The sequence below is a fragment of the Oncorhynchus keta genome, chromosome 26 (assembly GCF_023373465.1).
Source record: "Oncorhynchus keta strain PuntledgeMale-10-30-2019 chromosome 26, Oket_V2, whole genome shotgun sequence".
NCBI classification, from domain to species: domain Eukaryota; kingdom Metazoa; phylum Chordata; class Actinopteri; order Salmoniformes; family Salmonidae; genus Oncorhynchus; species Oncorhynchus keta.
In genome coordinates, this window is record NC_068446.1 from 42,362,939 (window position 1) to 42,388,013 (window position 25,075).

At 42.5% G+C, this 25,075-nt stretch overlaps 1 protein-coding gene and 7 non-coding genes across 15 annotated transcripts; all 8 read left to right on the forward strand.

The window, feature by feature from the left end:
* Window positions 1-3,316: 3,316 nt before the first annotated feature.
* On the forward strand, window positions 3,317-19,927 carry LOC118375553 (helicase SRCAP-like). 8 transcript variants are annotated; one of them, XM_052480943.1, is made up of 6 exons: window positions 3,682-3,706; window positions 4,143-8,545; window positions 9,079-9,160; window positions 18,025-18,087; window positions 18,449-18,515; window positions 18,754-19,927. In XM_052480943.1, exon 2 carries the CDS (start codon window positions 4,331-4,333, stop codon window positions 5,714-5,716), a length of 1,386 nt encoding a protein of 461 aa, XP_052336903.1. In that variant the 5' UTR covers window positions 3,682-3,706; window positions 4,143-4,330; the 3' UTR covers window positions 5,717-8,545; window positions 9,079-9,160; window positions 18,025-18,087; window positions 18,449-18,515; window positions 18,754-19,927. The 8 variants fall into 8 exon arrangements, with proteins under 8 accessions (XP_052336898.1, XP_052336900.1, XP_052336899.1 ...); XM_052480938.1 differs by lacking the exons at window positions 3,682-3,706; window positions 18,025-18,087; window positions 18,449-18,515; window positions 18,754-19,927 and adding exons at window positions 3,317-3,341; window positions 9,410-9,484; window positions 9,723-11,050; XM_052480940.1 differs by lacking the exons at window positions 3,682-3,706; window positions 18,025-18,087; window positions 18,449-18,515; window positions 18,754-19,927 and adding exons at window positions 3,447-3,461; window positions 9,410-9,484; window positions 9,723-11,050.
* LOC118375555 (small nucleolar RNA SNORD38) lies at window positions 8,870-8,939 on the forward strand. Its single transcript, XR_004823838.1, has one exon. It is a non-coding gene; the product is annotated as a small nucleolar RNA SNORD38 (small nucleolar RNA).
* On the forward strand, window positions 9,226-9,314 carry LOC118375558 (small nucleolar RNA SNORD60). The gene has a single exon (XR_004823840.1). It is a non-coding gene; the product is annotated as a small nucleolar RNA SNORD60 (small nucleolar RNA).
* LOC118375557 (small nucleolar RNA SNORD60) lies at window positions 9,554-9,642 on the forward strand. Its single transcript, XR_004823839.1, has one exon. It is a non-coding gene; the product is annotated as a small nucleolar RNA SNORD60 (small nucleolar RNA).
* LOC118375560 (small nucleolar RNA SNORD38) lies at window positions 17,335-17,404 on the forward strand. The gene has a single exon (XR_004823842.1). It is a non-coding gene; the product is annotated as a small nucleolar RNA SNORD38 (small nucleolar RNA).
* Window positions 17,683-17,771, forward strand: LOC118375561 (small nucleolar RNA SNORD60). The gene has a single exon (XR_004823844.1). It is a non-coding gene; the product is annotated as a small nucleolar RNA SNORD60 (small nucleolar RNA).
* LOC118375559 (small nucleolar RNA SNORD38) lies at window positions 18,180-18,249 on the forward strand. The gene has a single exon (XR_004823841.1). It is a non-coding gene; the product is annotated as a small nucleolar RNA SNORD38 (small nucleolar RNA).
* Window positions 18,585-18,673, forward strand: LOC118375562 (small nucleolar RNA SNORD60). The gene has a single exon (XR_004823845.1). It is a non-coding gene; the product is annotated as a small nucleolar RNA SNORD60 (small nucleolar RNA).
* Window positions 19,928-25,075: the final 5,148 nt, after the last annotated feature.

Sequence of the window (25,075 nt, forward strand, 5' to 3'; positions counted from 1 at the left end):
CTATGTAATTCTATGACTGAAACACATCACGTTCTGCTTCCTTCCCAGGAGACGAGGAGACGTCAGCTAGCAGAGGCAGCTGAGAAGAGACAGAAAGAGGTATGACTGCTTTTGACAAGTGTTCACGACACCCATATAGCCTAGGCCTACACTGTTACACTAAGGGCTGGTTTCCCGGACACAGATTAAGCCTAGTCCAGGAGAATCTCCATTGAAAGTGCTTTTCAGTCCAAGACTAGGCTTCATTTGTGTTTGGGAAACCAGCCCTATATAACCTACACATGGTGGTCCTTTGTGACTTAGGTGGATTAGTGTGTGGTGAGGTTGTGGGTTCATTACCCACCGGGACCCTGTACACATACCTTTGTATGCACTCACTGTACCATAAAAAGTCACTTAGGATGAAAGTATCTGCTAAGTATCACACTGGATACTACCACTGGCCAGTCAGTCTCAGCAGCCAGCCACTCTCCCTGCCTTCTTATTAATGGAGTTTACTGAGACGGAGTGGAGCCTACCGGGAGAATCAAATCAAAGTTGATTTGTCACATACACAGGATACAGCAGGTGTGAACGGTACAGTGAAATGCCTACCTGCTACCTACCTGCAAGCTCTCCTCAACAGTGCAGTACAGAGATCAATAATAATCAAACAGGAAATCAAATATGATATATTATATACAATATGATATATTATATACAATATGATATATTATATACAATATGATATATTATATACAATATGATATATTATATACAATATGATATATTATATACAATATGATATATTATATACAATATGATATATTATATACAATATGATATTTTATATACAATATGATATATTATATACAATATGATACATTATTTACAATATGATATATTATATACAATATTATATACAATATGATATTTTATATACAATATGATATATTATTTACAATATGATATATTATATACAATATGATATATTATTTACAATATGATATATTATTTACAATATGATATATTATATACAATATGATATTTTATATACAATATGATATATTCTTTACAATATGATATATTATTTACAATATGATATATTCTTTACAATATGATATATTATATACAATATGATATATTATATACAATATGATATATTATATACAATATGATATATTATTTACAATATGATATATTATATACAATATGATATATTATTTACAATATGATATTTTATATACAATATGATATTTTATATACAATATTATATTTGATATACAATATGATATATTATATACAATATGATATATTATTTACAATATGATATTTTATATACAATATGATATTTTATATACAATATTATATTTTATATACAATATGATATATTATATACAATATATTTTATATACAATATGATATTTTATATACAATATGATATTTTATATACAATAGATATATTGTATACAATATGATATATTATATACAATAGATATATTATATACAATATGATATATTATATACAATAGATATATTATATACAATATGATATATTATATACAATATGATATATTATATACAATAGATATATTATATACAATAGGATATATTATATACAATAGGATGTATTATATACAATATGATATATTATATACAATAGGATATATTATATACAATAGGATATATTATATACAATAGGATATATTATAGACAATATGATATATTATATACAATAGGATATATTATATACAATAGGATATATTATAGACAATATCATATATTATATACAATATGATATATTATAGACAATATCATATATTATATACAATATCATATATTATAGACAATAGATATATTATATACAATATGATATATTATATACAATATGATATGTTATAGACAATATGATATATTATAGACAAATTATATACAATATGATATATTATATACAATAGGATATATTATAGACAATATGATATATTATATACAATAGGACTGTGCTATGTCAAGTATACATGAACATAAATTTAAACGCGACATGGAAAGTGTTGTGTCCCATGTTTCAAGTGCTAGAGGTGTCACTACAGACCCTGGTTCGATTCTGGGCTGTATCACAACCGGCTGTGATCGGGAGTCCCATAGTGCGGCGCACAATTGGCCCAGCGTCATCTGGGTTTAGGGGAGGGTTCGGCCGGGGGGGGTTAGGCCGTCATTGTAAAGTAAGAATTTGTTCTTCACTGACTTGCCTAGTTAAAGGTTAAATAAACAAAAATACACGTCACGTATGGCTTATTTACAAGTAATAAAGTGAATTGTGAGAAAGCAGAGAGAAGGTAAAACCAGTGGACCTATCCTTTAAATCGTTTTCACACTATTGTTCTGACCCAAACCCTACTGTGCTGCGTCCAATCTTTTACCAGCACAGTTCCAGCAGCTACGATAGATGTGCTGTGTGAGCGGGTCAGCGCACCGCAGCTCGGCTCGATTCGGGCTATATCGTGTGAAAAGGGTATCTTATATAACTAGAGACTTTAACTAAGAAATCCAATCTTTGTTGTTTGTACCCTTGTTGCAAGGCTACTAAAGTCTCATAAATCAATGTTTAGACTGGTGGGTATTTTTTTTACTGTGACACAAATTCTTCAGTCAAAGCCAATTGTTTCCAACAAATGAAACATATCAGCCTATTTAAAGCACCCGGGTGAGTATGAGGAGAATGTCTGAGCTCATCTCTTGGATTCTCTGGCATCTTCCACCCCTCCCCACATACACACCACCACCCCCTTCTCCCTCCCACACACCACCACCCACCACCTGTCTCCCCCCCACCCCCATCTCCCCCCACATACACGCCACCAACACCTTCTCCCCACCACACCCCCTTCTCCCCCCCCACATACACACCACCACCACCCACCCCCTGTCTCCCCCGCACACACCACCCACCCCCTGTCTCGCCCCCCACACACCACCCACCCCCTTCTCCCCCACACACCACCCACCCTCATCTCCCCAACACACACCACCCACCCCCCTTCTACCCCCCCCACCACCATCCTCCCCATCACCACCCCCCGTCCCCCCACCACCACCAGCTCAGCATTATTTTTGCAACCCTTCCATTTGAGACACAAACAATGTCTTTAGCCAGCTGCCATTCTGACTTCCCCATCTCCTCTTAGACAACCTACAGGGGTGTCAAAAACCCAGAAGCAGTTGAGAGAAAGAAAAAGAAACAGGAGGAGATGAACAAACAAGAGATGACCACGTCTCCGTCTGGAGGGGGAGGAGGGCTGAAGGTGGGTCCTTTCATGTAGAACACAGATTAGGTTATGTCTGGAGGGGGAGGAGGGCTGAAGGTGGGTCCTTTCATGTAGAACACAGATTAGGTTATGTCTGGAGGAGGAGGAGGGCTGAAGTTGGGTCCTTTCATGTAGAACACAGATTAGGTTATGTCTGGAGGAGGAGGAGGGCTGAAGGTGGGTCCTTTCATGTAAGGACACAGATTAGATTATGTCTGGAGGGGGAGGAGGAGGGGGGCTGAAGGTGGGTCCTTTCATGTAGGACACAGATTAGGTTATGTCTGGAGGAGGAGGAGGGGGCCTGAAGGTGGATCCTTTCATGTAAGGACACAGATTAGGTTATTTCTGGAGGAGGGCTGAAGGTGGGTCCTTTCATCTAGAACACAGATTAGGTGATATCTGGAGGGGGAGGAGGGCTGAAGGTGGGTCCTTTCATGTAGGACACAGATTAGGTCATGTCTGGAGGGGGAGGAGGAGGAGGGGGGCTGAAGGTGGATCCTTTCATGTAAGGACACAGATTAAGTGATGTCTGGAGGGGGAGGAGGAGGAGGAGGAGGAGGGGGGCTGAAGGTGGATCCTTTCATGTAAGGACACAGATTAGGTGATGTCTGGAGGGGGAAGGGAAGGGGGAGGGCTGAAGGTGGGTCCTTTCATCTAGAACACAGATTAGGTAATGTCTGGAGATGCATTGTAACTGCTGGTTGATGCTCAGTTGGAGCCGTAGAAATGTTAGTGTCACAATATTTTACATATATATTTAATAGGAATAGGAACTTCATACAGGCAATATACTGTTAATTGCTGTGGTCATTCCTATTCAATAACAAAATTCACTTTTTTCCCCCCTTCTGTCTGTAGTGGCAGGTGGGCTAAAGATCGACGGACATGGAGAGATTTATGAAAGTCTCAATCCACACTGAGGTTCAGTCAACAACATGAAGAGTATTGGTACCAGTTGACTTGAAAATGCCTTTTTGGCTGTCTGTCCTTCTAAAAATGTTCTATTTTAAATACAAGCTTTTTCAGAGGCAGTAGGATAGTTTGCCATGCTTCGCCTTGGTATAAAGAAAGGTTCTGCTGCTCGATGTTGGCCGTGTGCACCGCAGTACATGCCTCCCCTAATGCCAAGATGTACAAGATATATGGATCTTTGGAACGGACAGGGTGACTATGACACAGCTATGAGTAGCATACAGTATACACGCTCACAGTACATCTGTAAACTGTACCAGGCGTCTTGCCACTCTCTTTCTCTGCTCTTTCCCCCTTTCGCTCTCTCTCTCCATCTACTAGTCCTCTGCCCTCGCTCTCACCCCTTCTCTCACCCCTTCTCTCGCTCTCTCTCTCACCCCTTCTCTTGCTCTCTCTCTCTCTCTCACCCCTTCTCTTGCTCTCTCTCTCTCTCTCACCCCTTCTCTTGCTCTCTCTCACTCTCCCCTTCTCTTGCCCTCTCTCTCACCCCTTCTCTTGCCCTCTCTCTCCCCTTCTCTTGCCCTCTCTCTCACCCCTTCTCTTGCCCTCTCTCACCCCTTCTCTTGCCCTCTCTCTCACCCCTTCTCTTGCCCTCTCTCTCACCCCTTCTCTTGCCCTCTCTCTCACCCCTTCTCTTGCCCTCTCTCTCACCCGTTCTCTTGCTCTCTCTCTCACCCCTTCTCTTGCCCTCTCTCTCACCCCTTCTCTTGCCCTCTCTCACCCCTTCTCTTGCTCTCTCTCACACCCCTTCTCTTGCTCTCTCTCACACCCCTTCTCTTGCTCTCTCTCACACCCCTTCTCTTGCTCTCTCTCACACCCCTTCTCTTGCTCTCTCTCTCACCCCTTCTCTTGCTCTCTCTCACACCCCTTCTCTTGCTCTCTCTCTCACCCCTTCTCTTGCTCTCTCTCACCCCTTCTCTTGCTCTCTCTCTCACCCCTTCTCTTGCTCTCTCTCTCACCCCTTCTCTTGCTCTCTCTCTAACCCCTTCTCTTGCTCTCTCTCTCACCCCTTCTCTTGCTCTCTCACCCCTTCTCTTGCTCTCTCTCTCACCCCTTCTCTCTCTCTAACCCCTTCTCTTGCTCTCTCTCACCCCTTCTCTTGCTCTCTCACCCCTTCTCTTGCTCTCTCACCCCTTCTCTTGCTCTCTCTCACCCCTTCTCTTGCTCTCTCTCACCCCTTCTCTTGCTCTCTCTCACCCCTTCTCTTGCTCTCTCTCACCCCTTCTCTTGCTCTCTCTCACCCCTTCTCTTGCTCTCTCTCACCCCTTCTCTTCCTCTCTCACCCCTTCTCTTGCTCTCTCTCACCCCTTCTCTTGCTCTCTCTCACCCCTTCTCTTGCTCTCTCTCACCCCTTCTCTTGCTCTCTCTCACCCCTTCTCTTGCTCTCTCTACATTTCTCTCTCTTTCTCTGCCATTTCAACTTTGCAGATTTTATACCATTTTGCTTACTGCTTTTGTAATTTTTTTCTGACATTTAAAACATTTTAAAGAATGTTCTCATTCTTGTGACAGTTTTATATGATAGATTTCTCCTAAAAAAAAAGATATATATGCTACCAAGTATTTAATGTTCAACATAGGCCTAGATGATTCATAAAACATTTTCTATTGTATATCAGTGTGGAAAATTAGCTACATTTTATATAACTACTTTTGAACCACATTTGAATGCTGTTTTAGAGTTCATGCACCAACACTATTCAATTGACATTTGACTTTAAGGTTTGGTTTTCCTATTGTCTGTGCAATAGAAGTTATTTGCTCCACTTTAGTATTGGTTTGTAATGTTCGAAGGATATTTATCTTGATCTCTGCTTTATTTAAGTATAATGAAATCGTTGACAGATTGACGTGTTGTATGGGGTAGTTGGCTGATTCTCGTAGATTTAGAGTTTTTCCCCATTTCAACCTGTGCATGAACAGTAATATTACTTATGCGTTCTGTCGGTACGATGGTAACATATAGGACTTGAGTCGATTTTTGCCTACTGGCCTTACCTGTCGACCACAATGAAATGGAAGGAAAGAAGCATGTGTACTTGATGAAGTATTGACTTTTTTACCTGCCTTGCTTTGTACTCGAGTGCTTTTCCTCCCTATTCCCTTATTGCTTCAAGTGCTCTTGCCATTTTGAGGGGCATGAAGTCACGCCAATGTAAAATTTTGTAGAAATAAAAGACTCTTGTTGACATTTCTCTCTGTGGGGGTTTTGGTTTAAAAAAATGGACCAGTTGCATTGCATCCATCTTGGAACATAATGTACTTCCTGTGATGATCACGTGTCAGATTACAGTGCATTGTAACCTAATCACCACATTCTTATTGGCAGACTCAACAGCCTTTTGTTTCTCAAATGATTGCCTCGCCTGGTTCACCAACTACTTCTCAGATAGAGTTCAGTGTGTCAAATCGGAGGGCCTGTTGTCCGGACCTCTGGCAGTAGTCTCTGTGGGGGTGCCACAGGGTTCAATTCTCGGGCCGACTCTCTTCTCTGTATACATAACGTTGCTGCGGGTGATTCCCTGATCCACCTCTACGCAGACGACACCGTTCTGTATACCTCTGGCCCTTCTTTGGACACTGTGTTAACTAACCTCCAGGCAAGCTTCAATGCCATACAACTCTCCTTCCGTGGCCTCCAATTGCTCTTAAATGCAAGTAAAACTAAATGCATGCTCTTCAACCGATCGCTGCCCGCACCTGCCCGTCTAGCATCACTACTCTGGATGGTTCTGACTTAGAATACGTGGACAACTACAAATACCTAGTTGTCTGGTTAGACTGTAAACTCTCCTTCCAGACTCACATTTAAGCATCTCCAATCCAAAATTAAATCCAGAATCGGCTTCCTGTTTCGCAAAAAAAAAGCATCCTTCACTCGTGCTGCCAAACATACCCTCGTAAAACTGACCCGTCCTACCGATCCTTGACTTCAGCGATGTCATTTACAAAATAGCCTCCAACACTCTACTCAACAAATTGGCTGCAGTCCATCACAGTGCCACCTGTTTTGTCACCAAAGCCCCATATACTGCCCACCATTGCGACCTGTACGCTTTCGTTGGCTGGCCCTCGCTTCATACTCGTCGCCAAACCCACTGGCTCCAGGTCATCTACAAGTCTTTTTCTAGGTAAAGCCCCGCCTTATCTCAGCTCACTGGTCAACATAGCAACACGCACCCGTAGCACGCGCTCCAGCAGGTATATCTCACTGGTCACCCCCAAAGCCAATTCCTACTTTGGCCGACTTTCCTTCCAGTTCTCTGCTGCCAATGACTGCAACGAACTGCAAAAATCACTGAAGCTGGAGACTCATATTTCCCTCGCTAACATTAAGCACCAGCTGTCAGAGCAGCTCACAGATCACTGCACCTGTACATACCCCATCCAACTACCTCATCCCCATACTGTTATTTATTTTGCTCCTTTGCACCCCAGTATCTCTACTTGCACACTCATCTTCTGTGCATCTATCACTCCAGTGTTTAATTGCTATGTTGTAATTACTTTGCCACTATGGCCTATTTTTTGCCTTAACTCCCTTATCTTACCTCATTTACACACACTGTATATAGACTTTTTATTTTTCTATTGTATTATTGACTGTATGTTTGTTTATTCCACGTGTAACTCTGTTTGTGTCGCACTGTTTTGCTTTATCTTGGCCAGGTCGCAGTTGTAAATGAGAACTTGTTCTCAACTAGCATACCTGATTAAATAAAGGTTAAATAAATAAATTAAATAAATAGTTTCTAGCAGTACTGCTAATAAGCTCTATGGGTCAGTACTGGATCCCAATGTGTTTATGATGGTTATCGTTAGGTAGAAATTCAGCATTATCATTAAAAACATATTTCATTGTTGACTTCCATTCAAATGGAAGTCATCTCTTTGGTAAAAAAATACATTTAAAAAAAGCATAAATGGTCAGAGACAAACCCTTCACTGTACATACCGTTTGAGCTAGACAATGATGATGACAGTTTTTAAAGTTGCTCGCCATAAAATATATATTCGTGGGATTTGTAGTCCTTGTAGTACAGATCGTTCTGTCTGACCTACGGGAGCCTCTATAGCTCAGAACTACAGATGAATAATTGGCTGATTATCCGGAGTACACGTCAGACAGGAAAACAGCCCTATAAATAGTCTGCTCTTCCCTTGTTCGCTCTTTCGCTGAGTTAAAACGTCTGTCGGAAGCATTATGGCTATCATTATAAAACTAGGTTATATTTGGCATCCGGACAGAAAATACAATACATCCGTCATAAAATGATAAACTACCTTTGGTGAGTAATCATTTGCAGACTTGTTGAGCCTAGTTTTGTCATTTATTTTCGCTGCACATAGTTTGCTTCAAGATGGCTAACGTTAGCTATTTTGGCTTACGACTCTTCCAATTAATAATTTCGTGGAAGAATACGTTACCTATGTTAACTAGCTAATGTTTAAAGTAAATTACATGCCAACCGTTATAAACTAAACTTTGAAGTTAAAGGTTTAACGTTAATTAACATTACCCTAGCTAGTGCCACGTGGGTCCATAGTGCGCTAATGTAAAAGCCTTTTTTTCCCTTCTAGACCGCACAACGTTTTAATAATTATCTTTGGTCTTTCTATGAAGATAACTTTGTCCAGTTCTGCTACTGAATGATGGTGATCGATATTAGTGACTCTGAGAAAGACCTGGGTTTTTATGACTCGTATTAGTTAACCAGTTAGCTAGTTGGCCCGGCCTTAACAACTTTAGTTAACAACTGCATAATAAATTAAGTGTCTCAAATTACCATCCGTCGTGTCAGTAACAGGTGTTGTATTTCAGGGGATCTGTAATGAGGGTGATTTTCGGTCTACAGAGGCGGCTGTAAGAAGTCCGTGACATGAAGCTGCCATCACGTCGTCAGGTGAGTCTCATTTCCCAATGTTAATCAGTCTGACTTATTAACACCTGGTCAGGTTTAAGGAGCAGAGCCAGCGATGACAAAACTAAAATAACTTTTCTGACACCTCGAATGAGAGCTGGTAACAGCCTCTGATTCTAACTCCACTCTGAGGCTCTTGTTAGTTAACATCTATGTGACAGTAGGGTATTCTGTGACTTATAGTGGTATTACTGGTGAGGTATTCATATTTCTCAACCTTTCTCCCAACAGGACTTAGGCGCTCAGTGTGGCAGTCTGGTTGGTCAATCTGAGACCATGTGACCTGCAGTGATCCTCGGCCCTCTGGTAAAGAACCCCTCTTACTGCTCAGACACTACTTTGTCTTCTAGTGATTGTTGGTGTATAGTAGCAGTGAGCCAGTGATGACAAAACTAAAATAACTTTTCTGACACCTCGTATGAGAGCTGGTAACAGCCTCTGATTCTAACTCCACTCTGAGGCTCTGATATTAACTATGTATAGGTGTTACTGTAGCCTAGGTGATGTTTTGGATCTACGTTGACCAGGTGTTCCTCTGTTTCAGGTTCCATAGATGGGAGGGGCTTCCCACCACAATGGCTGCCCATCCTGTGGTTTCTCTGGAGTGTTGTGTTTCTGAACCAGAAGGGTGCTGATTGACTTTCATCATGTTCAAGGGGTGGTTACTACCTACAGCTGGTGTTATCCAATACATGTGCTATGTATCAAACTAAGCATTGTGTGTGGGCCAAGTCGTGAGCAAAATCTTGTAGTGAATGTGGAGATTGGCCAAGTTCAAGAGACTAGACTGTTTGGTTTAACCCTGGATTGTAAAACTGAAATGGTACATTTAATTATTTAACAGTGGGGGGTGTCTAACACTGCTCTGGTTTCTTGATAATCAATTAGTTTAGGCCCTAGTTTTAGCACACCTGGGCTACAGTCCAAACACTTAAGACGCACCCTACCCCCTTCAGCCCTCATTAAGTGGACACTTCTGATAACCTATAATGATATCAATGTTGCAATTTAGCGAGTTGTGACAATTTCTTGGTGTCCCTAAATTGTTAAACTGAGAAGGTGTAACGGTAGCTGAGATGGGGAGGGCTGTCTGCGATAAAGCGCTGCTTTCCGATCCACAAAACAATTACTACGGGCTAGTTTTATCACACCTGAATTACTGCCCAGTTATATCCTAAAGTGCCACAAAGGACAGGCAAATTGGTTGGCCCAGAATGGGGAAGTACTGCCGGCCCTTAAAGGGATACTTCAGTCTTTCTTTTTAATGGGGCCTTTTATTTACTTCTCCAGTCTGATGTCATGGATATCAGTTTGGTCTGCATCCAGTTTAAAGGAAGTAGCCAGCTATTGCTTATAGCGTTAGCAGATGTTAGCAGATACCACAGACAATCTTCATTTCGCTAACGCTGACTTACAATTGTGCCAGTTAGCTACTTCATTTCGAACTAGATGCAGAGACATAAATGGTATTGAGGTCATCTGACTCTGGAAGTAGACAATAGAGCCCAGTTGTCAAAAGCCTAAAGTTACAATGTACTCGTCACCCCTCCCTCTGCTTGCCCTACCTATAAACTCCCGAGTGGCGCACCTGTCTTAAGGTGCTGGGGACCTCTCTACAGACACCCTGGTTTGAATCTAGGCTGTGTCACAACCGGCCATGATCGGAAATCTCTTAGGGCGTCATCCAGGTTTGGCCAGTGTAGACCGTCATTGTAAACAAGAATTTGTTCTTAACGATTTGCCTACTTTAAAAATATACGTATTTAAGTGTACCCTACAACTGGTGTCAGCAACAGTATGGTTGATCTCCAGTGTGAAGACTGGTGTTCAGTTTGAATATTTTTATGATGTCAATAAAGTTTTATAACGTTTTGTTCTAGCACTTTGTGTGACTGACATTGATACTGGATTAGTATCTAGTTGGTTCATAGTTCTAATGCAACTCTCTGTATGATCCATCACTGCTATCCATGCTGTCTCTGTAATAGTGGCCATTCGTGGTACTGATTTATCAATGGGGATATGTAAAGTAACTCAATCGTATGTTCGTCAGCCGGCTCTAGCGATTTGCCTGTGAATGTTACATGAACACTTGTCAGTGGTTAAAATAGACACAATGGATGTGTTCTAAGAATCAATCCTACTGACAGGCATTCCGATCAAAGACGACGTTCTAAATTAGTCTAATCCTTTAGTCTTCGCTTCAAACAGAATAGAGCTGGAAAGAACTGGTGCATTGTAGGAATTATTTTCTTACAGAGAAATGTTTAAACAACTTTTTATGTATAGCTGTTCATAACATTGCGACTTATATGGCACTGTAGCGTTTAACTTAGTTGATTACGGTGTAGCGCTTTGGTCAAAGCGAAAGGATTTGTGGTTTTACTTAATTTGCTGTACTGGTCAACGATTTATAACGGTGACCTTGATCTAGTCATACATAGTGGCCCGAGCCTATGGAAATTCTACATGTAGCTAGATCTGTCATGCTAATGTTTACTAGCTGGCCTGGTGTAAGTACTTAGCCAAGTAGCCTAGGACAAGAAGTTGAAAGTGTGTACTGTTTGACAGAGCGATAAGACTGTTTTGGGAAAGGAAACATGAAAGAGGATATCGTTGGCATTTCACAGCAAGTAGGGTGCGTTAATATTCCTTCAACTTGCACTCACACAAACCTAAAAGCTTAATCTATAAAATTCACTAAATACATTACATGAAACAATACTACCAAGCCGCAGTTCGATACTAGTCAGAAAACGGATACTATATCCTCGTTGGGGTGGGGATCCGTAGCGGTACGTGGGTCACGCCACTCCAGGTGACAGAAGGCTGGCTGTATTATGTCCTATGTGTTGTACCCTATATTAGCATTTTCACACTTTACATCCAAATCGTAAACAATCTAAATATGTGTGTAAATCAATGTTGCTTAGATTTGGATATGAGGTGTGAATGTTAATATACACTACCGGCCAAAAGTTTGGAAACCTGCTCATATGTGTTTTATTTTTTTTAACTATTGTACATTGTAGAGTTTTTATTTTACCTTTAACTAGGCAAAAGTCGGTAAAGAACAAATTCTTATTTTCAGTGACGGCCTAGGAACAGTGGGGCAGAACGACAGATTTGTACCTTGTCAGCTCGGAGATTTGAACTTGCAACCTTTTGGTTACTAGTGCTCTAACCACTAGCCTACGCTGTGAAGACAGCAAAACTATGAAATAACACACATGGAATCATGTAGTAACCAAAAAAGTGTTAAACAAATCAAAATATATTTTATATTTGAGATTCTTCAAAGTAGCCACCCTTTGCATTGATGACCGCTTTGCACACTCTTGGCATTCTCTCAACCAGCTTCATGAAGTTGTCACCTGGAATGCATTTCAATTAACAGGTGTGCCTTGTTAAAAGTTAAATTGTGGAATTTCTTTACTTAATGCGTTTGAGCCAATCAGTTGTGTTGTGACAACGTAGGGGGGTATACAGATAGCCCTATTTGGTAAAAGACCAAGTCCATATTATGGCAAGAAAAGCTCAAATAAGTTAAGAGAAACTACAGTCCATCATTACTTCAAGACATGAAGGTCAGTCAATACGGAATATTTCAAGAACTTTGAATGTTTCTTCAAGTGCAGTTGCAAAACCCATCAAGTGCTATGATGAAACTGGTTCACATGAGGACCGCCACAGGAGAGGAAGACCCAGAGTTACCTCTGCTACAGAGGATAAGGTCATTGGAGTTACCTCTGCTACAGAGGATAAGGTCATTGGAGTTACCTCTGCTACAGAGGATAAGGTCATTGGAGTTACCTCTGCTACAGAGGATAAGGTCATTGGAGTTACCTCTGCTGCAGAGGATAAGTTCATTAGAGTTACCAGCCTCAGAAATTGCAGCCCAAATAAAGGCTTCACGGAGTTGAAGTAACAGACATCTCAACATCAACTGTTCAGAGGAGACTGTGAATCAGGCCTCCATGGTCGAATTGCTGCAAAGAAAACCACTACTAAAGGACACCAATAAGAAGAAGAGACTTGCTTGGGCCAAGAAACACGAGCAGTGGACATTGGACCGGTGGAAATCTGTCCTTTGTTCCAACCGCTGTGAGACGCTGTGTCTATAAAAGTAGCGCAGCTACATACGGACACCGGTTAGTCAGGCTGATTGAGGTAGTATGTACATGTAGATATGGTTAAAGTGACTATGCATATATGATGGAACAGAGAGTAGCAGTAGCTTAAAAGAGGGGGTGGTGGGTGGGCCCCAATGCATATAGTCTGGTAAGCCACTGTGCGGAGGCACTGGTTGGTCGGCCCAATTGAGGTAGTACATACATGAATGTATAGTTAAAGTGACTATGCATCTGTGATAAACAGAGAGTAGCAGCAGCGTAAAAAGAGGGGTTGGGGGGCACACAATGCAAATAGTCCAGGTAACCATTTGATTACCTGTTCAGGAGTCTTATGGCTTGGGGGTAAAAACTGTTGAGAAGCCTTTTTGTCCGAGACTTGGCACTCCGGTACCACTTGCCATGCAGTAGTAGAGAGAACAGTCTATGACTGGGGTCTTTGACCATTTTTAGGGCTTTCCTCTGACACCGCATGGTGTAGAGGTCCTGGATGGCAGGCATGTACTGGGCCGTACGGACTACTTACTCTCTGTTGTGCCTTGAGAAGGTAGAGACCGTACATTAAGCTGATTGACTGGTGAGCAGGTAGAGACCGTACATTAAGCTGATTGACTGGTGAGCAGGTAGAGCCAGTACATTAAGCTGATTGACTGGTGAAGATGTAGAGACAATACATTAAGCTGAATGATTAGTGAGACAGTACATTAAACTGATTGACTGGTGAGCAGGTAGAGACAGTACATTAAGCTGAATGATTAGTGAGACAGTACATTAAGCTGATTGATTGATGAGCAAAGTGGAAAATCATCACACAGTATTATCAGGAGTTTTAAATGCATTACTATCGATGCCCAATCTCCTTCAGAATGCAGCAGATAGCAACAGCAGCAATTTGCTGAAATTGTCATTTTACCAGCAGCTTGAGTGTAATAATGGAACAGGGCAGTTCCTTGTCCCTGTCGACAGCTAGACCAAAACAGGAAGCTGTTGAGGCAACTCATCTGTCTCTCTAAAGGCTTCATCTCTCACAGAGATTTGATGCGCTGCTGTCCCGATACATTTTGGATGACATTTTTGTTACGTTTAACTGGTTTAATTATCAGAAAATGAGCAGAAATCTGAACCTCAAAGCCAGTTCCATTGTTATTTTTTATTCTTCCCCTCTAATCAAGGTCTGATTTAGACCTGGGACACCAAGTGGGTGCTATTAATTATCAGGTAGAACAGAAAATCAGCGGTACTCTAGACCTCCAGGATCTGATTTGAATATCCCTGTACTACACCATGAAATTATATTGAAAGCTAAAGATTATCCCAGTTTTTTACATACATTTGTTATTCGCCTTGCCTGGGATAAAGCAGAACACACATGTTAATTTGTGAACACTGAATGCACAATAATGTAATCTTCTCCTAGATGCTACACACAGTGGTCCTTCTGTAGCTCAGTTGGGAGAGCATGGCGCTTGTAACGCCAGGGTAGTGGGTTCGATTCCTGGGACCACCCATACGTAGAATGTATGCACACATGACTGTAAGTCGCTTTGGATAAAAGCGTCTGCTAAATGGCATATATTATATTATTATATTATGTTATTATATATTATATTATATTAACAAGCATGTGATGGTGCGTGTGGGAGGAGGCTGGGAGACCTTTGAGAGTTACCTTCTGAAACACGACCCATGTCGGATGCTCCAGATCTCCAGAGTGGAGGGGAAGACCTCTCCCATGTCCTCCAAGGACCTCACCTCAAACAGCTACCTAGTGGTGGCAGCACACCACCGCAGCAACAAGTAAAGATGGCAGCACCCCACTTCAGCAAGAAGTAAAGATGGCCGCACCCCACTTCAGCAAGAAGTAAAGATGGCCGCACCCCACTTCAGCAAGAAGTAAAGATGGCCGCACCCCACTTCAGCAAGAAGTAAAGATGGCCGCACCCCACTTCAGCAGGAAGTAAAGATGGCCGCACCCCACTTCAGCAAGAAGTAAAGATGGCCGCACCCCACTTCAGCAAGATGTAAAGATGGCTTTCTACCAGCACGAAGCATTACAAACCATCCTACTGCCTCTGTTTTTTGGTTAGTACATGATTCCATATGTGTTATTTTATAGTTTTGATGTCTTCACTATTATTCTACAATGTAGAAAATAGTTTTTTTAAAATTAAGAAATACCCATGTATGAGTAGGTGTCCAAAGTTTTGACCGGTAGTGAAACCACAGATATCCTATAAATCCCTTATCTATGTAATTCTATGATTGAAACACATCACGTTCTGCTTCCTTCCCAGGAGACGAGGAGACGTCAGCTAGCAGAGGCAGCTGAGAAGAGACAGAAAGAGGTATGACTGCTTTTGACAAGTGTTCACGACACCCATATAGCCTAGGCCTACACTGTTACACTAAGGGCTGGTTTCCCGGACACAGATTAAGCCGAGTCCTGGAGAATCTCCATTGAAAGTGCTTTTCAGTCCAAGACTAGGCTTCATTTGTGTTTGGGAAACCAGCCCTATATAACCTACACATGGTGGTCCTTTGTGACTTAGGTGGATTAGTGTGTGGTGAGGTTGTGGGTTCATTACCCAACGGGACCCTGTACACATACCTTTGTATGCACTCACTGTACCATAAAAAGTCACTTAGGATGAAAGTATCTGCTAAGTATCACACGGGATACTACCACTGGCCAGTCAGTCTCAGCAGCCAGCCACTCTCCCTGCCTTCTTATTAATGGAGTTTACTGAGACGGAGTGGAGCCTACCGGGAGAATCAAATCAAAGTTGATGTAAGAATAATAACTTATTGTGGTAGAATGTCTAGACCATATGATATATTATAGACAATATGATATATACATTAGGACTGTGCTATGTCAAGTATACATGAACATAAATGTAAACGCAACTTGGAAAGTGTTGGTCCCATGTTTCATGAGCCGAAATAAAAGATCCCACAAATTTTGGACACAAATTCTCTCAAATGTCACTTTGTTTTGCTTGCCGTGGTTTGTACTTGTTATTTTCCTCCCTATACCCTTACTTGGTTCACTCAGTGCTTTAAGTGCTCTTGTCATTTTGAGGGACAGACATTGTCTCTGTGGGTTTTTGGTAAAAATGGATCCGTTACATTGCATCCATCTTGGAACATAAAATGCATCCTGTGACGATCACTTATCAGGTTACAGTGCTTTGTTTTCGGCAGTGCTGCGGTCAGTAATGGATCCCAATGTGTTTATAGTGGATATCTTTTGGTAAGACTTTAGTGGGAAATCATAATTATTTAATTGTTGACTTCCATTTGAATTGAATGTAACTATTTCATCAATAAAGCATAAGAAATGGTCAGGGACAAACCGTTCACTGTAAATACCGTCTGAACTAGACATGATAACAGAATTTGAAATTGCTCGCCATAAAAAAAATGTTCGTGGGATTTGTAGTCATTGAAGGACAGACAATTCTTGTGTAATCTACGGGAGCCTCTGTAGCTCAGAACTACAGACGAATAATTGGCTGATTATCCGGTGGGGTCCACCCCAGACAGGAAAAAGCCTTATAAATACCCCGCTCTTAGCTCATTCAGCCTTTCACTACCAAAGACACGGCGTGGTAAACTTCTCAAATCCACCGGGAAGAATTATGGTTATCATTATAAAACTAAGTTGTCTTTGGCAGCCGCACAGCGAACACCGTGCATCCGCAATAAAATGACTCGATCCCTTTGGTGAGTAATCATTTGCAGACTTGTTGAGAGCTAGGTTAGGTCTTAATCTATGCTGCACCTCGTTTGCTTTTGCAATTTTGGGTTACGAATGAACTTGGCTAGCGATTTTTCTCCCGGTTTTATTTCGAGGATTAATGTAGTGGAATAAGCATAGTTAGGTAGGTTGCTACCTTAACTAGCTAATGTTTTTTTTAAAGTATATTACATGCTAACCTGTTTTTAAGCTAACGTTACTTAACAGTAGATAACACCACGTGGGTCGACAATGCGCAATTTTTTAAAGAACTATAATATTGGGTCTTTCTATGAAGATATCTTTGTCCAGTTCTGCTACTGAATGATGGTGATCGATATTTGTGACTCTGAGAAAGACCTGTTTTAACTAGTTAGCTGCCCGGCCTTAATAGAACCGAGCCAACGCCTTTAATTACCTTGAATCACTTTACTCATAATACAGTTGAACTAATCGACCATTTGTCTCTTCAGTAACAGGGGTTCAGATTGCACCACCAGGCTGACTAGCTGTTCTGGCCTGTAGAGGCGGCTGTACGAAGTCCGTGATGTGAAGCTGCCATCACGTCGTCAGGTGAGTCTCATTTCCCGAAGTTAATCAATCTGACTTAACACCTGGTCAGGTTTAAGGAACAGAGCCAGTGATGACAAAACTAAAATAACTTTTCTGACACCTCGTATGAGAGCTGGTAACAGCCTCTGATTCTAACTCTACTCTGAGGCTCTGATTGTAGTATTGGGCTCCCAAGTGGTGCAGCAGTGCGAGGCACAGCCTCTCACTACATGTCCTGGTTCGATTCCAGGCTGTATCACAACCGGAGTCCCATAGGGCTGTGCACATTTGGCCCGTCTAGGTTAGGCGGTCATTGTAAATAAACATTTATTCTTAAGTGACTTCCCTAGTTCAATAAATGTGACTGTTGCAGTATTACTGGTGAGGTATTCTACTGATTAATTTTATAACCTTCAACCCGCCAGGAGTTTGGTTTCAGTCTGAGACCATGTGACCTGCATCGGACCGCCCTCCACCCCATCCCCCAGGTAAACCAGGCTCTCCACTTGCACACTACGACTTTGAGCCAGTGGTGTTAACTTAAGGTCTCTGGTGTCGTTTATGACTGTTTGTGCTGGTCTTTCTATGAAGATAACCTTGTCCAGTTCTGCTACTGAATGATAATGATCGATATTAGTGACTCTGAGAAAGACCTGTTTTTTTTTTAATGCTCCAATTAGTTGGCTGGATAACAAATACTGACCCTTGATAGAAGCACTCTAAATCTTTCATTGTGTTGGTCTAGCTAGAAAAAATGTATAAATATATTTCATGTTTCTGTGCTAATTGTCTTTTTGGACCCTCACCAGTTAGCATCACTGACATGATTGGTCTGATTTCTCCCACCAGACTCAATGCTGCAGTCTGGTTGGCCAATCTTAAGACCATGTGACCTGCAGTGATCCTCGGCCCTCTGGTAAACAACCCCTCTTACTGCTCAGACACTACATTGTCTTCTAGTGATTGTTGGTGTATAGTAGCAGTGAGCCAGTGATGACAAAACTAAAATAACTTTTCTGACACCTCGTATGAGAGCTGGTAACAGCCTCTGATTCTAACTCCACTCTGAGGCTCTGATAGTAACTATGTATAGGTGTTACTGTAGCCTAGGTGATGTTTTGGATCTATGTTGACCTCAAGTGTTCCTGTTTCAGGTTCCATAGATGGGAGGGGCTGCCCACAACAATGGCTGCCCATCCTGTGGTTTCTCTGGAGTGTTGTGTTTCTGAACCAGAAGGGTGCTGATTGACTTCCATCATGTTGAAGGGGTGGTTACTACCTACAGCTGGTGTTATCCAATACATGTGCTATGTATCAAGCTAAGCATTGTATGTGGGCTAATCTTGTAGTGAATGTGGAGATTGGCCAAGTTCAAGAGACTAGACTGTTTGGTTTAACCCTGGATTGTAAAACTGAAATGGTACATTTAATTATTTAACAGTGGGGGGGGGTCTTAACACTGCTCTGGTTTCTTGATAATCAATTAGTTTAGGCCTAGTTTTAGCACACCTGGGCTACAGTCCAAACACTTAAGATGCACCCTATCCCCTTCAGCCCTCATTAAGTGGACACTTCTGATAACCTATAATGCTGCCTGATGAGTGTGTACACTTGCAGGGCAAGGAAGGATTTTTAAAATGGCTGCCCTTACCTGGAAATCCATCGCTCCTCCTGCGATTTGTCTTTTAGCCACCGGTAGCTTGCTACAGTCAATTATGATTGCATGTCTAAATATCTTAGCAGATTAATTAGTTACCTACCGTTACCAGCCTGTCTAGCTGGAACATCTGAAGATTAATGTAGTAATATAATTTCCAAAAGCTAACCAAATAGTACTTTATGAGATGTTTGTACTGTCATGTGCATTAGTTGTATAATTTAGAACTTATTTACGTTTTTGTTTTTACGTTAACTTGTCAAATTGACCACGAGGGCTGAGGGGGCTTACGTTGCAAGCTTCCCTTGCTTGGCTAATAATTTGCACTTGCCTGCAAAGATGATGCTGTTATTCCCCCATGGGCATAAAGTGAGGGTTTTTGGTTTGGACTGTGGCCCTGGACTAATGTCCCGTTGTATAGTGAAGTGCCACAAAGGACAAATTAGTTGGCCCAGAACGACAGCGCAATTGGCATTTAATGGGTACTTCGGGATTTTGTCACAAGAGTAGTGTTTTTATATATGTAGGCTAGTTTATTACTTAATTACTATTATGTTTACAGTTTCTGTTATCCACACCCTGCCTGTATCTGGACCCTACAGTCGGCAGCAGTATCGTGTATCTTGGGTCTTTTGTTCTGTTAAGGTAGTCAATAAAGTTTTCACAATGTGTTCTGGTAGTTTGTGTGAATGTGATTGGCTGCTAATTCCTGTTTTGGTCACAGCTCTGTGACTATGACAGATCACTGCAAGCTGGCTCTGTAATAGTTGCCGTTGGCAGTACTGACTTACCAGTAGGGGTCACTAAAGTATCACCGTGGACATGTCCACCAGCTGGCTCTAGCAATTTTGTCTCGGGGTGAGGTTTAATAGATGCCTTTAAAAGTTGTCTGGTTAAACTATCAAAAGGATACAATAAGTCTGACCCTGTTGCTTAGGTACAGAACAGCCCTACACCAACCTGAGGGCACTGTTCCACCACCTCTTGGCACTCACGGCCCGACAGGAGGGCAGCTCCCCAATGGTTGAACCAGCTTCCTTCCCCCTGAAGCCAGGGCCGAGTCCCTGTCCGTTTTTTGAAGCCATCAAATCCCACTTTTTGTATATACACTTTAATTCTTCACCCTCCTACCTCTGAGTCTACTTTGAGAACAAATGTTCTCTATGCCTGTGTCCCACCTAACTATTTTAAGAAGTCTGCTAAATGACATTTCAAACAAATTCATATTTAGGACTTAACATGGTAATGTAGCATTTGACAGTCGACTTCAATAAAGTATTGAATTGTGGCCTAAAATAACCCAGAAGACCCTGGACATGGTAACTGGTAAACCTGTACTTGTGAAAGAAACTGATTACATTTTAAAATGTGTTCTAGCCGTGACTTCTGTAGTGTAGCTGCATATTTAGGGGAAAACCTCAATCACTAGTTCAGAATATACCCATTATTACAGCGATTGTACTGTATGTTCACTTGTTACAGGGTTTCTTTCCCCCTTGAATTTTAGCACAGATTGTCACAACTGCTGGTTTCCATCTCAGTGGGAAGGGTCTACATAGGACTGGCCGGCCCAGTGCTCCAGTTGAGCTTGAGAGCTAGTTGCGAGTTCAACTTCAATTTGAAAGGTTGAGTTTACGCGTGATGAAACAAAGAACAAGGTCGAGCCAACCGGTCGGTTCTAAGTGAAACATCTTTCTTTCCCCCGATAGAAATAACACCATTCTCACACAATTTCATAGGCTCTCCACGGTAATACCCACATACACTGTCACTGTTAGTTTCCTTACATTTTTGCATCACTCCTTCACATCGTTCGTTTACCTTTTTCTCTCCCTCTTGTCACGTTCGTGTGGTTGTTGCTGATAATCACCTGCAGTAGTAGATCATATTAGCCTAACGTGTTACAAATTGTCCAGTAATTTAGGACGTGTAGCCAGATTGAATCATTATGGGACTCCGACCACACCGTAGCAGGTTAGACTGGTGTACGGTTCACGACGTCTGGACCGTTGTCATCACAGTTCCATGATTAGTGGGGATTATGGTATAATTTAAAGACTACCGTTCAACCTCTATTGTACACATTTCTCACTTTCCAATATTTCATGGTTTGAACAAATTAATTTAAACTTTTAGGATGAATCTAATCACTATTTTTGATTGACCAATATGTTGTGCCTAAAACAAAATATATAGTTCAAAATACACTTTATAAAAATATAAATGCAACATGTAAAGTGTTGGTTTCATGAGCTGAAATTAAAGATCCCAGAAATGTTCCATACACACAAATCTGATTTCTCGCAAATGTTGTACACACATTCATTTACATCCCTGTTAGTGAGCATTTCTCCTTTGCCAAGATAATCCATCCACCTGACTGGCGTGGCATATCAAGGAGCTGATTAAATTGCAATTGGCATGCTGGTTGCAGGAATGTCCACCAGAGCTGTGCGGAGGAGTATTTCTGTCTGTAATAAAGCCCTTTTGTGGGGGACATTTTCATTCTGATTGGCTGGGCCTGGCTCCCAGGTGGGTGGGCCTATGCCCTTCCCGGCCCAACCCAGGCTGTGCCCCTGCCCAGGCATGTGAAATCCATAGATCAGGGCCCAATGCATTTATTTCAATTGACTGATTTCCTTATGTAAAACTGTAACTCGTCAAAATATTTGAAATTGTTGCATGTTACGTTTTATATTTTTGTTCAGAATACTTTCCTAAACCCTAAATAATATACAAGATCAGAGTATTTTTAAATCCACCAATTGGTGCTGTAACGGAGACGGAAATGGTTTTCTTTCATTGACCCCTAATATTCTGAACCGTTCTCTCCATATTCTAGTGAGTCTGGCGACAAAATTCTAATTAAAAGGTACACCATATTTAAAGGGATGGCTTTAGTTAAATGTACTGAAAACCCTATTGAATGAAAACTCCACAAGAAAATTTGTTGGCAACCAAGTGGGAAGGTTTTCAGCGGTTGAATTGCTGCCATCTTCTTGCTGCGGTGGTGTGCGGCCATCTTTACTCGTTGCTGCGGTGGGGTGCGGCCATCTTTACTAGTTGCTGAGGTGGGGTGCGGCCATCTTTACTAGTTGCTGCGGTGGGGTGCGGACGTCTTTACTCATTGCTGCGGTAGTGTGGGACGTCTTTACTCGCTGCGGTGGTGCCATCTTTACTAGTTGCTGAGGTGGGGTGCGGACGTCTTTACTCATTGCTGCGGTGGGGTGCGGCCATCTTTACTAGTTGCTGAGGTGGGGTGCGGGTGGGGTGCGTCATCTTTACTAGTTGCTGACGGTGGGGTGGGGTGCGGCCATCTTTAGGGTGCGGACGTCTTTACTCGCTGCGGTGGGGTGCGGCGTCATCTTTACGTCTTTACTCGTTGCTGCGGTGGGGTGCGGACGTCTTTACTCGTTGCTGCATCTTTACTAGTTGCTGCGGTGGGGTGCGGGCGTCTTTACTTGCGGTGGGGTGCGGACGTCTTTAGTTGCTGCGGTGGGGTGCGGACGTCTTTATCTTGCTGCGGTAGTCTTTACTCGCTGAGTGGGGGTGGGACGTCTTTACTCGTTGCTGCGGTGGGGTGCGGGCGTCTTTACTAGTTGCTGCGGTGGGGTGCGGAGGTGGGGTGGGGTGCGCGGACGTCTTTATGCTGCGGTGGGGGTGCGGGCGTCTTTACTCGTTGCTGCGGTGCTGCGGTGGGCTGCGGTGGGGTGCGGACGTCTTTATCTTTACTAGTTGCTGCGGTGGGGTGCGGCCATCTTTACTAGTTGCTGAGGCTGCGGTGGGGTGCGGACGTCTTTACTCGGGCGGTAGTGTGCGGCCATCTTTACTAGTTGCTGAGGTGGGGTGCGGCCATCTTTACTCATTGCTGCGGTGGGGTGCGGCCATCTTTACTAGTTGCTGAGGTGGGGTGCGGCCATCTTTACTAGTTGCTGAGGTGGGGTGCGGCCATCTTTACTAGTTGCTGCGGTGGGGTGCGGCCATCTTTACTAGTTGCTGAGGTGGGGTGCGGCCATCTTTACTAGTTGCTGAGGTGGGGTGCGGCCATCTTTACTAGTTGCTGAGGTGGGGTGCGGACATCTTTACTTTTTGCTGCGGTAGTGTGCGGCCATCTTTACTCGTTGCTGCGGTGGTGTGCGGCCATCTTTACTTGTTGCTGCGGTGGTGTGCTGCCACCACTAGGTAGCTGTTTGAGGTGAGGTCCTTGGAGGACATGGGAGAGGTCTTCCCCTCCACTCTGGAGATCTGGAGCATCCGACATGGGTCGTGTTTCAGAAGGTAACTCTCAAAGGTCTCCCAGCCTCCTCCCACACGCACCATCACATGCTTGTTGTGTAGCATCTAGGAGCATCTAGTGGTAGAGCATGGCGCTTGTAACGCCAGGGTAGTGGGTTCGACTCCCGGGACCACCCATATGTAGAATGTATGCACACATGACTGTAAGTCGCTTTGGATAAAAGCGTCTGCTAAATGGCATATTAAGAAGATTACATTATTGTCCATTCAGTGTTCACAAATTAACATGTGTGTTCTGCTTTATCCCAGGCAAGGCCAATAACAAACGTATGTAAAAAAAACTGGGATAATCTTTAGCTTTCAATATAATTTCATGGTGTAGTACAGGGATATTCAAATCAGATCCTGGAGGTCTGGAGTACCGCTGATTTTCTGTTCTACCTGATAATTAATAGCACCCACTTGGTGTCCCAGGTCTAAATCAGACCTTGATTAGAGGGGAAGAATAAAAAATAACAATGGAACTGGCTTTGAGGTTCAGATTTCTGCTGATTTTCTGATAATTAAACCAGTTAAACGTAACAAAAATGTCAACAAAAATGTCATCCAAAATGTATCGGGACAGCAGCGCATCAAATCTCTGTGAGAGATGAAGCCTTTAGAGAGACAGATGAGTTGCCTCAACAGCTTCCTGTTTTGGTCTAGCTGTCGACAGGGACAAGGAACTGCCCTGTTCCTAGTCCTACAACACTGAACAAAATACACAACATGTAAAAGTATTGGTCCCATGTTTCATGAGCTGAAATAAAATATTCTAGAAATATTCCATACGCACAAAAATCTTATTTCTCACCAGTGTGTTTACATCCCTGTTAGTAAACATTTCTCCTTTGTCACGATAATCCATCCACCTGACAGATGTGGCATATCAATAAACTGATTCAAATAACATGATCATTACACAGGTGCACCTTGTGCCGGGGGACAATAAAAGGCCACTCTAAAACGTGCAGTTTTGTCACACAACACAATGCCACCGATGTCTCAAGTTTTGAGGGAGTGGGCAAATTGGTATGCTGACTGCAGGAATGTCCACCAGAGCATTGAATGTTAAGTTCTCTACCATAAACCTCCTATTATATATCCTTTTAGAGAATTCGGCAGTACGTCCAACAGGCCAAACAACCGCAGAACAAGTGTAACCACGCCAACCCAGGGTCTCCACATCCAGCCCCCCCACCCCGCCCTCCCTGAGGGATCGCCTGAGACCAGCCACCCTTGACAGCTGATGAAACTGAGGGTGTATTTCTGTCTGTAATAAAGCCTTCTTGTTGGGAAAAACTCATTCTGATTGGCTGGGCCTTGCTCCAATGTGGGTGGGCTAGTCTCTCAAGTGAGTGGGGCTCTGCCCACCCACGGCTGCACCCCTGCCCAGTCATGTGAAATCCATAGATTAGGGCCTAATTTATTTATTTCAATTGACTGATTTCCTCATATGAAATGTAACTCAGTAAAATCATTGAACTTGTTGCATGTTCCGTTTTTCATATTTTTGTTCAGTACAATATTTCCACATCATTAAC

Excerpts from the sequence above, each read along its gene's own strand:
- LOC118375553 (XM_052480938.1), top strand. The coding sequence starts at position 4,331 with ATGCTTCGCCTTGGTATAAAGAAAGGTTCTGCTGCTCGATGTTGGCCG.